Source organism: Pithys albifrons, chromosome 3 (assembly GCF_047495875.1).
Source record: "Pithys albifrons albifrons isolate INPA30051 chromosome 3, PitAlb_v1, whole genome shotgun sequence".
Classification (NCBI taxonomy): Eukaryota; Metazoa; Chordata; class Aves; order Passeriformes; family Thamnophilidae; genus Pithys; species Pithys albifrons.
Window position 1 is genome coordinate 52,872,509 of NC_092460.1, and position 13,502 is coordinate 52,886,010.

Consider the following 13,502-nt stretch of genomic DNA (forward strand, 5'->3'; position numbering starts at 1 on the left):
GACAAGACTTGACTGTTGCAATTTAGATGTCCATTGGTCAAAGTGATGGTCATAGTCTTGATCTGTCAGGAGTGGGGAAGGCCCGTAAAACAAAAAGTTCAATGGGTTAATATATAGTAAGATTCAGGTGGGAATGCCCAGATTCCTCCTGTGGGCAGGGAGAACTTTATACTGTCTGGTGCAACACTGTGGATCATATGAAGTCCTCTAGTGGAAGGCCTCAGAGTCTAGGGGCATCTAGGGGGGCTTTGATGGTTTTTTGATGGTTTACAACCCCTTCTAAGACCACTGTTTCTCACACCAGTGTAGATGAGCCAGTTATGTCTTATCAGAAGGGACGAATACCTTCAGGCCTATGTGTGAATATCCCAATACATCCCCCAGGGAGGTGGGAGTTTTATACCTGAGTCACACCAGAAGTGACACTGACATGATAAAAAACATCATCCCACCTTGCAGGATCTGCTTCTTATTGCCCTTTTCCCTCATCTATCTCAAAATCCAGCTGGTTGCTAAACAAAAGTTAGTTTTTGTGGTCATCCTCTGGTAGTGGGTGCACACTCCCTCTGCATCTGGGCTGATCAGAGGTTTCACCATCACACACCTTAAAACTCTCCTCCTCCCCTTCCATCAGAGGGTGCAAACCTGGCCTTAGCAAAACACCTGCTGATTTTGCAAATGGCCAGTTGTGTGTGTCATTAATATTTTAGTCTCTCACACCTGAGTATGGATCCTGATCCCACCGCTGCCAGGGGTCAGTCACAGGGGAGGAGCATGGGCTCCATGCAGGGCTGCTCCTGCCTACCATGCAGGACAAACCATGGGCTGCACAGTGACAGAAATGCCCCAAGGCAGAGCACTGTGCACCCTTTTCTGCCTTCCCTTGCAGTTCATCTACCTGTGCTCCTCTAGGGATCCTCCTCCAGACATCCTCATGTCATAACCTAGAAAAGAGCTTGCTCTTCTCTGGGGCTGGTGCTTTTGTCATCAAAACAGCAAACTGCAAAGCTGACAAGAGCTGTGCCAAAACCAGGAAAACAGTATTATGAGGGTAAGGGCCGTGACAGGATGGAAAAACACCCAGTGGAGATTAAAGCAGAAATCCCAGTGTCATGGTGCCATGTTGATGACAACACACCTCTGCTTGGCTGACTGTGCTGTAGGAAGGGGGATGCTGCTTTTACTGGCTGGCTGCATCAACATGAGGGGAGGCAGGGCACAGGGGTGGGACAAGGTAGAGGGTAGCTGTGCACCATCCCCAGGGTTGGGGGCATCTGGGCCTGATGAGGCTGTGGGACAGATCAGATGAGAGCTCCAGAAATTGATCCCAGCCAGGGTTCCTGCTTTGAAGCTGTAGAGCAGAGGCTGGAGGATATTATCAAGGACAAGGTGACATTCTTGCAGGTTTAAGTGCATTCATGCAGAGGGAAGATTTAAAAGATTCAAAGTGGCACAAGAGAGGATGGGGGAAATGCCACTGTAGCCCTCAGTGTGTCCCCATCAGCCAGCAGAGAGATCTGAGTGCAAGTGTAAGTGCAAGAGACATATGCACCAGCTTGAAAACCATCAGCTAAGCTTTGCCTTGCAGGCTGCTGTGGTGGACAAGCAGCCCTTGAAGGAAATCACCTACAGGGAATTTGCCAAGAAGGTGGACAACCCTAGCCAAGACCCTGGAGCTGGGAGAGCTATAGCCCATGGGCCACACCAGCTTCCCCACTATCTCTCCCTTCCTTTTTGCCTTCCTCAAAGGTATCATAGAATCATAGAATCAATTGGGTTGGAAAAGACCTCTGAGATCATTGAGTCCAACCCTTGGTCAAACTCTAGTCCATTTACTAGATCATGGCACTCAGTGCCACGTCCTGGACATGCTCCTCTCCTGAGCCAAGAGTCATTCCTTGCAGGAAGGGCCCAGTGCCCAACTTCCCAGCTTGATGCATGTGACTACCTCGGTAAAGCAGGAAGCAGGGAACAGCATGGAAATCCCACTCTGGCAGGATATTGATTTTGTAATAATAAGCTTCTTTATTTCCCTCAGTCCCAGGACTAGCTCTTAAGAGCATTAGTAAAGGAATAATCCGTGTCATCTACTCAGCATTTTGAGCACAAGCGTGGTTATTGTGTTCCAGGGGGTTTGCTGAGCCTATTCATTCCCTGGCACACGTGACAAGACTTACTGCTGCCAACTCCTGAAGGCCATGCTTGAAGCATGCGCTCGATCCCCAGCTACTTAACATCAGGACATATCCAGCAGCAGGGAGGGGGACTGCCTTTGCCCCTTCCCACTGTCCTCCAGCCATCAGCAGCAGAGGGACCAGCTTATAACCCCTGGCAGGAAGAAGGTGCACAGACACTGGATTCAGGGTCAGCAGAGGGGCCACTTCAGGGTTGGTCCTGTCAGACTGGCTGGGTGTGTTCCCAAAGCCCATGGGATTGGCTGCATCCTAGCTACCAGCTGCTGGGAGATGCCTGGATTTGCACCCAGGGCATGTCCCAGGGCCAGCTCCTCTGCTATCAGTGTTACACTGTTACACAGCCCAGCCTGCCTCAAAGCTTTTACCTTCATTGCACAAACAAACAGCAAAATCTCTGCTGTCAGAAGGGGAAAAGAAAAAGGAAAACAGAAAACACCAACAAACCAGTAATATTCACTGAGCTGGGAAGAAAAACACCTCCTTGGTCTGCTCTCCAAGGGGAGCCAAGGAAAGCTCACTGTTTAAGAAGGATTAACCAGAAAAGTGAAGAAATTAAAGTATTTTCTGAGCGAGATCATTATGAGTTCTGAGAGGTTGAAACAGGTTTTCCTGAGAAATCAAATAAATTCCTTGGAGAGAAGCCCAGAGGTACCAGCACTGCCAAAAAAAGGACTGTCTGAAAGATGGAAGAACAGAGTAAGATTAAGGCATTCCCATATCCAAAGTCCCATAGAGGTGAAAAGAAATGTCTCTGCAAGTTCAAGGAGGACTATGAACCCCGGGTGGGAGCAGGAGCAGGTTCCAGTGCTGGGGAGGAATGGCAAGCAAGGTCCGACCACTGCGCCACAGCTCCCCTCCTCACGGCAGACCTGCAGCAAGACCCGGGTTGCCCCAGGACAGGCAAGGATGCAGCATAGGAGGGGCAAAGGAGACCTGCAGGGTCAGGGGAGCTCCAGCGAATGCAAAGAGGGAAGACGACACCTGCAGCAGGGGATGCTCCAAAAGTCGCCCTGCTAGTCACACAGCTGGTGTACTGGCTGCTGGGGAAAGCTCTGGTTCAAAGGCATTGCCTGCTCCAAAATAACACAGTCTCAAGTGCTCAGGCAATATGGGGCACCTGTTCTCTTTATGGGTGCACACAAGGGACCAGGCAAATAGGAGTAGGTAAGAACAACCTACATTTCAGGAGTCAAGAGCTGATTGCTACTACAGTCCCTCCAGTTATAAACATCATAAAACACCAGAGCCTGAAGTGACAGGCAGAGATATGCCAAGCAGAGGGAAATCCAAGGAAAAGGAAGAACAGTCTTCTCTGCAGTTCCCACAGTGGCAAAGCTGGTGGAATTGCTGCTATGAAACCCTTTTGATTCCCATGGCTTACATCCCACTCCACTGCTGCTGACAGAAAATCAGCCCTAGGCTCTGGCAGGAGGAAAGAGATGAGCACTGGATAGTCTGCAGCACAACAGTCTCAGTAGTGAGCTCAAGCATGGATTTTGGCAAGTAGAAAAGGAGGGGAAGGAGGAGGAGAGTTCCCAATGTGCAGCTCCAGCACCTGGAAAGATGATGACAGCCAGTCCCTGCAGGTGAGAGCTCTAAAGGATGGATCCCAAGGGTTTGATGTTTCTCACTCCCTTTCCCACATCTGGTTTCTGTCTCTGTGGGGCTCTGGAGTTGCTCAGCTGAGCAGCCAGAGCAGGGCTAGCAGTGGTAGGAGCAGGGACACAGGACTTGTGCCGACACAGAGGAGAGGCAAGCCCCAGGGAAAGTGCAGCTGCTTTGCTTTGCTGCCCAAGGCTTAATGCCCTAAGACCCCAGCTGACTCCTGCTCAGACGCAGAGACTGCAGGCACTCGGGCTTGCCAGGCACCCGATAGTGCCGTGTTTCCACAAACCATGATGGGACAAAGGTTCAGGAAAAGCATCGCCCTTTGTCTGCTGCCCTGGAGCTGCCTTAGCTTTGCCTGGAGTGATGCTGCTGGGTCCAGCACCGCCTCACCCGGTGCAGGACACATCAGAAAGGGGCTACCCAGAGACGTCGCCAATGGGACCGACGTGCACAGCAACATCTCAGGTACTTCAATGAGTGATCTCCCACCTCTCCCTCTGCAGGGTTGCTTGGGGCCCCACTGTGCAGGAATGCAGGGTGAAAAGGGCACAGGGATGTGTCGATGAAGGCCCAATGGTGCTTCTCTTGTCGGGCATAGAGACACTCACAGGGCACGTATAGGGGCCAAAAGGCTTTGTGTGGTCCTTATGGCTACAGCAGCTTCTGTGATCTGGGAGAGGTGTGCCGTGTCAGAAGCAAAGTCACTAAGCACAGGAAGGAAATTCCATGCTTGACTGTCTTCCTTTGAGAGTAAAGAACTCCTCCATGTTAACCTCTATGCATATCATGATGGGCCAGCTCCCTGCCCAGGGTAAAGGTGCACTGAACGCATCCCTGTCCCTAGAGGCTGAACTTGGACACTTGGGAAGAAATCGAGTTTTTTTAAAAAAAGCAAAAATAATCTCCAAGTGCTGTGGGTGATTTTTTTTTAATCCACTTCCCAGAGCAAAGCACACACTTTCCCAGCAAGTGGGACACGGCATCAGGGCTGCTGTAGGGTGACTGCCTACGTCATCTCAGCAAAAGCAGAGGCAAACCAGACCTCTCTCTCACATTATCTTTACTGTTTCACTCATAATTCCCCACAAGTTTCCCTTAAGCTAGATAAAGCACATTTCTGCCTGCAGGTTTTAAACTTGGTTAAACTAGAATTGATCAGAGCATTTTCCTTTAATTTAGGATATTGATACCTATGATACCTGTTACACAAGAATCTACTCATCCACATTTTCTTGGCCTTGTGGTAGGTTTTGGGGTTTTCTTGCAAGCACACAGTCCGACTGTCATTGTTTTTGGTGCCTGGCTTTCCTCAGGTATTAGCTGAATGCAGAAAGGATGACCTAAGTAGGATAACTAAGTAGCTTTGAATAGCTGTGGGTTGCAAAATATAAAAAAATTATAGACTGGGACAAAAAAAAATTATCTCTCTCTAGCACAGAGTAGTATTTTTATTGCTTTGAGTTCAAGCCAACAATATTATCCCAGAATACTTTTATATTCAAAAATACGCATCCTCTTCCTTGCACTCCTAAAAATTACTCTCTGCACACTGTACCTTTCCAGTCCCACTTCTCCTGTTAACTAGTTGCTCACATAGGACAGTTTTTAACTGAAAGACTTATTTTCCAGATAAGGCTGCCAGACTTCCTTATGTCTTTCTTTTAGGACTATGCAAAAAAAAAAAAAAAACACACCAAAAAAACAAAATTTAAAAAAAAAGCATCAGAGGCTTGCAGCTCCAACAGACATGGAACAGGGGGCAGGCAGCCTTTTCAAAAGCATCACTAGGGGGTCCTTTGTCACCACCTGCACTTAACATCTCCCCTTCTCCCCCAGTGCCATGCACAGCTCTCCCCCCGCCACGCTATGGATACTACTACGTGGACAGAGGCTCAGGCGTCTCCTTGGGCTCGGTCCTCGTGTACTGGTGCCAGGAGGGGTACCAGCTGATGGGCAGCGAGAGGCTCACTTGCCTCCGCCGGGAGAGCACTTCATCCTGGAGCCACCCCCCACCCCACTGCCAGGGTAAGGAGACCACTGGTGTGACCCAGCCCCTGTGCCCACTTACAGGGTCTCACTGGGGTGCCAGTGCATCGTCACTGCATTGTTAACTCAGAAGGGGAGGTGCAGATCTGACTCTCACACGGGGGCTCCCTCACTCTGACCAAGCTGGCAAGGGCAGGAGGAGAGGAGGTGCCCCAGCTATCCCAAAAGGAGACAGTGAAAGTCCAGCTTGACCCAGTTGGTCGGGGTCAGCACAGGTGAAATGCCATGCTTCAGCAAGGTCACTGCAACAGCATTTCATGAGCTGCCTAAGACAGGGGTTGCCAGAGGGTGAATTCATCTGCGATTACCTCAGCAGATAACCAGATTTGCTCTCACTCCCACTAACTGGTGCACAAGTCATCAGGGTGAGTCAAAATGTAGTACCAGCTGACACCTGACTCCAGGTGCAGGCACAGGCACTCCAGGGCACTGCCAAAAGAGGAAAACTGAACTTTGCAATAACCCAGCACAGGCTGTTCATGAACACACATGCAGAGCATGTGCCAGTTGCAAATGGACCTTACATTTTCTGTGGTGCAAGCTCATCGAAGGAATGTGTTTATTATAACATCAAAGGAACAAAATATATTGCTTTAAAAGCTTTTTCTCACACACTGTGCATTGCATGCATACATAAAATAATTTCAGGAAAATTACCCTCAGGAAAATTATATACTTTTGCAATGGCAAGCAAAACCACAGAAGTTGTAAATGCTATCTATATAGCCTACACATGAATGACAATCAAAGACCTGAGGTGTTTTCTGAAACAGTTTACAGGCAAACCTGTGCTGCAATAGCCAGCCCAAAAAAAGGGAAAGGTCTGCCACATTCACATTTGCTGTTTCACCTACACAAGATAAGCAAATCCATTTCAAAAAGGTATCATCTCACATAGATCAAATTAGGAACCAAAGTGCTGCAACCACAGGATACTTCTGCAGGTACGTCAGCTCAGCACCAGCTCAGCACCACCCTAGGCAGCTTGTCCTTTAAACATGAAAACCTGCTGATACACAGTCAGAGTATCTTTGGTTCGTAAAAGTAAACCCAGCAAAATAAGAGCAATGGACTTTGTTGCCATAGGTTACAGGTATTCCTGTAGTAAAACATTCATAAAACTCGATAGCAAACAACTTGGGTCAAACAAAAAAAAAAATCAAAAAACCTCCAAAATTTAAAATCACCCCTTGGGTTCTCCAAAATAAAGACATTTTAATATAGTTGTAAGGGGGGGAAAAATCCCTATCTATTTGTTCTATTTAAACCCAAACCCCTGTAATTTCAGAAATTTTAGTTTGCTTATGTTGCATGTTGCCTAAAGCTGGGGGTTTGAATTTGTATTTTATTACCTTGAAAGCCTAAACATACCATTTTTTTGCAATGTTAGCAAATTCTTTGATATTATTTTGCCCTTGGAATGGGAGCCGCTTCCCTAACTTTAAACATTTACAGTGTAAACATCATTTAGGCTCCCTTTAGGATTTGATCATTATGTAATTAATCTGTTTTTTCTGGACATTAGTCTTATGGCAGGTAGGAATCACAGATTTGGAGGGACTGTACACCCATCCAAGAAAATTCTGAAAGAAGTGGCTATTTTTTATGATGAGGGTGGAAAACCAGAGAGATGGTAGATGCCCCACCTCAGGAAATATTTCAGGTCAGGTTGGATGGGGCTCTTCTGATAAAAGGTGTCCTTGCCCATGGCAGGGGAGTTGGACTAGATGACCTTTAGAGCTCCCTTCCAACCCAAACCATTCTAGGATGATGTGATTATGTCATCAACATTTCTTTTTTTTTATTCACAAGCCCATTTTTCTTTCAAATGCTTATGCTTCCTTACTCCTTTTCAACATTCTTTTGCTTTTCACCTTTTAAACTATTTTTCCCTTTTAGTTTTTTTACTTTTTTCACCTTTTTTCCTATATAACTTTTTTATCCTTTTAAACTCTTTCCCTTTTTTCCCAACTTTCTTCCATTTTAAACTTTTCCCCTTTTTAACTTCCTTACTTTTTTTTTTCATTTTTATCCTTTATTCTTCTTATTTTGCACTTTTTTCCTTTTTAACCTTTTCCCCGAGGAATATTTAAGCAAAAACGCATGTCCCAGGTTTAAAAAAAAGTTTAAAAAAAAAAAGAAAAACCAACTTATCACTATTTCTTTTATCTTATTTGGGGCTTAATTCCTACTTTATGCTTCATGCAAGACACATCAAACACCTTATATTAATTATCTGAGGGAATTACGAAGTTTTAAGATGATTTTTTGTTTTTTCATTAACTTTCTGGTTTATTGAGCCGGCGTGGCATCACCCCCGCGCACCGTGACTGTTACAGTGGTCATTAATGAATACCCTGTAGCATCACTTTGGGGTTACCTGCGAGGGGGCGGCGGCGGGGTCGCAGGGTGTCCCCCGCCCCTCTGACGGCCCCGCCCGGCCCCGCAGCCGCCTCGCAGCGCTCGGACAGCGGCTCCCGCGTCGCTGTGGCCGCCTCGCTGCTGAGCGGAGCCGTCATCCTGGGACTGTCCGTCTCTTTCGCCGTCTGCTGCTGGAGGGACAGGGCGAGGAGGAGCCGGGAGGGGTGAGTACAGAGAGGGGGGCGGTGAGGTAGCTTTTGGAGCAGCGAGGAGCGGCTGCGGGAGCTGAAGCAGAGGCGCTGCTGCCATCTGCTGAGACACGGGGGCTGCGCCCACAGGGACACATTTGTGGGTTCCCTTTTACAGCCCTCCTCTCACACGTCCGGAACAAACAAAAAAAAAAAGTTAAAACGCTGCTCCAAAGCCAGGGTATGTTTGACTTCCGATGGGGGTTCCAGCTGTGAGGATTCTGCTGGCGATTTGAGAGAGCTCCTGTTACATGCCTGAGGAAGGGGATGCCATCCAGAGGGACCCGGACAACCTCAAGAAGTGAGACCATGGAACCTCATGAGGTTTGACAAGACCAAGTGCAAGGTGCTGCACCAGGGTTGCGGAAACTCCTGGTATCAGTACAGGCTGAGGGACGAAAGGATCAAGAGCAGCCCTGCCAAAGACTTCAGGGTGCTGGTGGATGAGAGGCTGGATGTGACCCGTCTCTGTGTGCTCACAGCCCAGACAGCCAAACATGTCCTGGGCTGCACCAAATGCAGCGTGGGCAGCAGGTCAAGGGAAGGGATTCTGCCCCTCCACTCTGGTGAGACCCTGCCTGCAGCACTGCATCCAGCTCTGGGGTCCCTAATGTAAGAAAGACATGGACCTGTTGTAATAAGGCCCAAAAAAGGACCACAGATATGAGCTGAGGGCTGGAGCACCTCTCTTGTGAGGAAAGGCTGTGGGAGTTTGTGTTTAGGCTGGAGAAAAGAAGGCTCCAGGGAAATTTTTTATCAGCCTTCCAGTACTTGAAGGGCGCCTCCCGAGAAAGATGGGCACAAGCTTTGTAACAGGGCCTGTTGTGACAGGACAACAACTGTTTTGAAGTGAAAGAGTGTTTGATTTAGATTGAATATAGGGAAGACTGTTTTTCTAAAGAGGGTGGTAAAATATGGGAACAGGTTGCCCAGAGAGGCTGTAGATGCCCCATCCCTGAAAATATCCAGGGTCAGATTGGATGGGGCTCTGGGCAACCTGACCTAGTGGAAAGGTGTCCTTGCTCGTTGCAGTGGGGATGGACAACCTTTAATGGTCCCTTCCAACCCAAACTATTCTGTGGTTCTGTTAGCCTGGTGATTTACAGATATCTCCCCAATACTAGAGGAAGACAGGAACAGACAATACATGGAGGATAGTTGGTAGAATATATTTTCTAAGTTCAGTGCAACTGCCTGCACATAGACCAGTCTGGGAAAAGGAGGAGCATTCTCCTCTGGAAAGGACTGGGAGAGAAGACATGGTGGGGAGGGGAGCAGGACTGGGCAAGCAGAAGCATCAGGACCACACTCATAGAGCATCACCTCTGTAGCAGCACTGCCTTGTTTTCCCAGCCTACAGTCCAGGAGGACTTCTTTGGTATCCTGGGAAAGGGATTATAGCAACAGGGACCATGCAGGAACCTACTAGCTAGGAATGCAGCTTTAACTGAGAGCCAAATTCAGTATTATTAGAAGGGGACAAGGAGCAAAAAAGCCCTGCAAGTAAGAAAGAACATCTCAGTCTCAGCAGGCACCAGCTATACCTCTCCCCACTGGCCTGCTCTTCCTGGAGCTGGCTGGTGCCTTGTCAGCACTCCTTTTCTTGCAGAGCTGAAACAACTTCAGTGCCTTCCTCCAGGAGCGGAGGAAAGGGGTCAAAACCACTGGGTGACAGCTTTGCTTTAGGATACAAACACGCCAGACCTTTCCATGGTGTGAGTTAAATTAAAATAGGCAGCCCAGAAAGCGCAAAAGAAAGCATCTGCATGGGTATCTCTCACCATCTTGCAGGCAGCAGCACAGGAGGAAAGTCAGAGGAGGATGGAAACATGACTCCTCCATGCCTGAGAGGGGCAGGAATGCTTTTGGAAGACTGAAACACTACCACCGGCGTGATTACCACCTCTCAGCCCTCTCCAGCTCCATGTTCCCAGGGGCATTCGCAGGCTGCAGCAACGTAGCTTTCCAAAGGTACTGCTCAGCACCTCCCTCCTGCCCTCGCTGCCACTGCCCCCCCAAGCTCCTCAGACAGGGGCAAGGGCTGCTCCAAGACTACCTGGAGGCAGGAGCAGCCAGCTGTAAAAGCTCACATTACTTGGGCAGTCAATCCCCTGCTTCACCCTCTTATACACTCCTCACCTAGCACCTAACAGCAATGAAACCCTTGCACCTTGTCTTTTGCAAGGGGCAGATGTGGCAGAGGACCAGGGCTCCCCTTTGCCCTGCCTCAGCACCGCTGGGTGGGCCGAGGGCTCCCACCAGTACTGGAGCCCTCTCTTACTACCCTCTCTCCCTCTCACCTTTACCAGTAGCCCTGAAAACCAGCCAAAGCTGCCCTTGGAAAGCTGGCATCCTGACGTGCAGGCTCTACCCCAGCTGGTGTTACAGCCCAGCACAGGACCCATCGCCGCCCTGCCCAGCCAGCTGCCTCACAACATCCTGCTGCCCACCTTGGCCTGCCATGCCGACCTCCCCAGGGACCTGGTCCCCCTCTACTACAGAAGCTACGAGGAACATGAGGTCTTCAGCAAAACTGGGATGCCGGTTTGAAACCTTAAGCTGCCATTTGACTTTTTTTCCTTTTCTTCTTTTAACACTATCAATTCCATGAACTCAGGAAAGAATTTCACAAGAGCCAATTACTACACCTGGGTTTTCAAATGGAGAAAATCCGACACTTCATATTGAAAGATTTTTTTTAAAATATATATAATCCTTTTATTTCCCTCCCCTGTCCAGCAGCGCATGTTTCTAACAGGAGTTTCTGGGTTATAAGCTTCTTGATCATTTTGGCAAGATGTATAAAGCCAAGTCCGAGCAGCTCCAGCTTAACCTATAGACAGTATATGCAGACTTTCAGGTTTTGAACATGAGTCTGATCTTTTGTTTAGAGCTCTTTTAAAGGCTGAAAAGTGAAGACAGCCAGTTAAGCAGGAGCCAAGAATAACTAGAAGCATTTACAATTTATCACACTGAAATACAGGCTGAGATTTAAAGGATTTTTCATTGGTGTTCAGAACTCACCATACCCTCCCATTTCCAATCAATCTTAGACTTGGAAGATGCCGTGACAAGTGTGCAAAGATAGCCAGCCAAGGGGAAAGCATGAAGTTATCTGTAATACAGAGAACCTAGCACATCTGAGAAAAAACAAGCAAACAAAAAACCCCCAGCCAAACAAAAACCCGAACAACCCAAAAACTAACCCAAGTGCCATCAGTTGTATTCAGAAAGCAATGATCCCTTATTTCTGTCCAGAATTTCCTGGGTGGAAGTACAGGGGCCGGTTCTAGGCAGCACATGCAGAGCCTGGCCAGGCAGCTTCAGGACACTTCAGCCCTGTTTGCACTACAGGACAGACTTGTGCCTCCATAGCATGCCCAAGGCACTCTGCACATACAGGGCTTGTTGAGAACTGTGGCATCATGTGTGTACAGAGATGCTGCTTGTGTCTTGGGAGGTGCTACAGTGTTAGTCAGAGGAGGTGGCGGTAGCCCCAAGAACTGGTGCATGTGTGGGGCCGGGAATGAGCATCCCAAGCATGGCCTGCCAACCAGTGCTCAAGGACGCAAACTGCAATATTCAAAACAATCCTGCTACAAAGGCTGGGAAGTTTTAGTCTACTCACTTCATTTCTGTCATTTGCATTACATCTCAAGGACAGAAGCCTTAAGAAGTGCAAGGTAGCACCTCCTTGAGATAAGACAAGACAAAAGCAGATGTTGGAATCACTGCCACTTCTCCCTGAAAAGGGGGTTGGGACTGTTTTTTCTCTTTCTAATAACAATAAAGGAATCTATCTCAATTTCACCTCCTATGTCATCTTTGCACATCACTAAGCCATGGAAAGTGTGTTTTGGGGCTGGCTTCAATGGGGGACAGAGCAGGTGGTAAAGCTTTAACAGATCACTTGAAAAAGATTATGCTCATAGTGGCCATTTACCAGGAACTGCACCATGAGAAGGAAAAAGTCTTTCATTGTCCTAACGCAACTGAAGCCTTAGAGTGGACGGGGAAAACAAGACCTGCTCTGTGCTTCCTTTCAGCTTACTTCCAACCCTTACTTTTATCTCCTCCACCTTTGTCCAGCAAGGTCCAACACACAGAGAGGGGAATAATCCTGCATCAAGGTAAGCTGTTCTTCAGTCCCCCCCAGATGTTCATAATACTGCCCAAACTCCCCATGGAAAAGCTGCTGTGCACGCAGATATGCCAGCTGTGAATTTGGACACAGTGCTATAGGTGTTTTGGGCTCTCACAAGTACATTGGTGCCATACCCACAGAACATGCTTCCACTTCTGTTTCATCAAAATAAGTTTCTGGGCCAGGAATTCAGCGCAGGAAATAGTGCTCCCCAATTTCTTATTCCTGTAGGAAGGAGTTGTCTTTTAAAAATCAGGACAAAACCAGAAAGGAAATTGAAGAGCATAGGAATGAGGCTTTTCCTCCCCATTTCCTTGACTGTTCCTCTCCCTTGTCATGTTTTATTGACTAGAAGAAATCTCACTACAAAGATTTTTTTTTTGCCACGTAACATTAGACTTTGACACGTCCTTTCACTACAATCTGAAACGATGCACATTTTAGATACAAAAAACTTCGTCAAACATGTCCAGAAAGGTGCTTATTTTGAAGTGTCATGGAACAAAAAGTTATCATTTTCAATAAAAAACTGACACAGTAGTTTTTCATAAAGAGAAAACTGTCAACTTGAAACAAGGATTTTGTATAACTGGTATTAAAAAATGACAAAATTGGAAAAATTAATTGGAGTAACATTTTTCTGACTTTTTTTTTGTGCATGTGTGCAAAGCTCATCTTCCTAATAGAAATATTTGATCCCAAAACATTGTCAGACTTAATGAAGTTCCTCCATCAAGAAAAAACAAAGCCAGGTCTTCCTCCAAAGTCATCTCAAGTGGCAGGAGAACCAACAGAAGAATTAGGGGTTAAGGGAAGGAATTCCAGCTCTACTACAAGTTTCCCTACCAATCCCTCAGTTCATTGGACCAGGACAGCAAATAGCTGAGTTGAAGTGTAAGA

General features: G+C 47.5%; 1 protein-coding gene across 1 annotated transcript; it reads left to right on the forward strand.

Annotated features, from left to right (window-relative positions):
* The first annotated feature begins 4,090 nt into the window (after positions 1-4,090).
* LOC139669435 (sushi domain-containing protein 3-like) lies at positions 4,091-12,185 on the forward strand. The gene is made up of 5 exons (XM_071549924.1): positions 4,091-4,268; positions 5,640-5,828; positions 8,299-8,434; positions 10,250-10,429; positions 10,768-12,185. The coding sequence occupies exons 1-5, from the start codon at positions 4,091-4,093 to the stop codon at positions 11,006-11,008; spliced, it is 924 nt and encodes a 307-aa protein (XP_071406025.1). The 3' UTR covers positions 11,009-12,185.
* The last annotated feature ends 1,317 nt before the right edge of the window (positions 12,186-13,502 follow it).

Excerpts from the sequence above, each read along its gene's own strand:
- LOC139669435 (XM_071549924.1), top strand. The coding sequence starts at position 4,091 with ATGATGGGACAAAGGTTCAGGAAAAGCATCGCCCTTTGTCTGCTGCCC. Across the intron at positions 4,269-5,639 it reads CGTGCACAGCAACATCTCAG|TGCCATGCACAGCTCTCCCC; the intron begins GTACTTCAATGA and ends CTTCTCCCCCAG. Across the intron at positions 10,430-10,767 it reads AGCAACGTAGCTTTCCAAAG|TAGCCCTGAAAACCAGCCAA; the intron begins GTACTGCTCAGC and ends CACCTTTACCAG.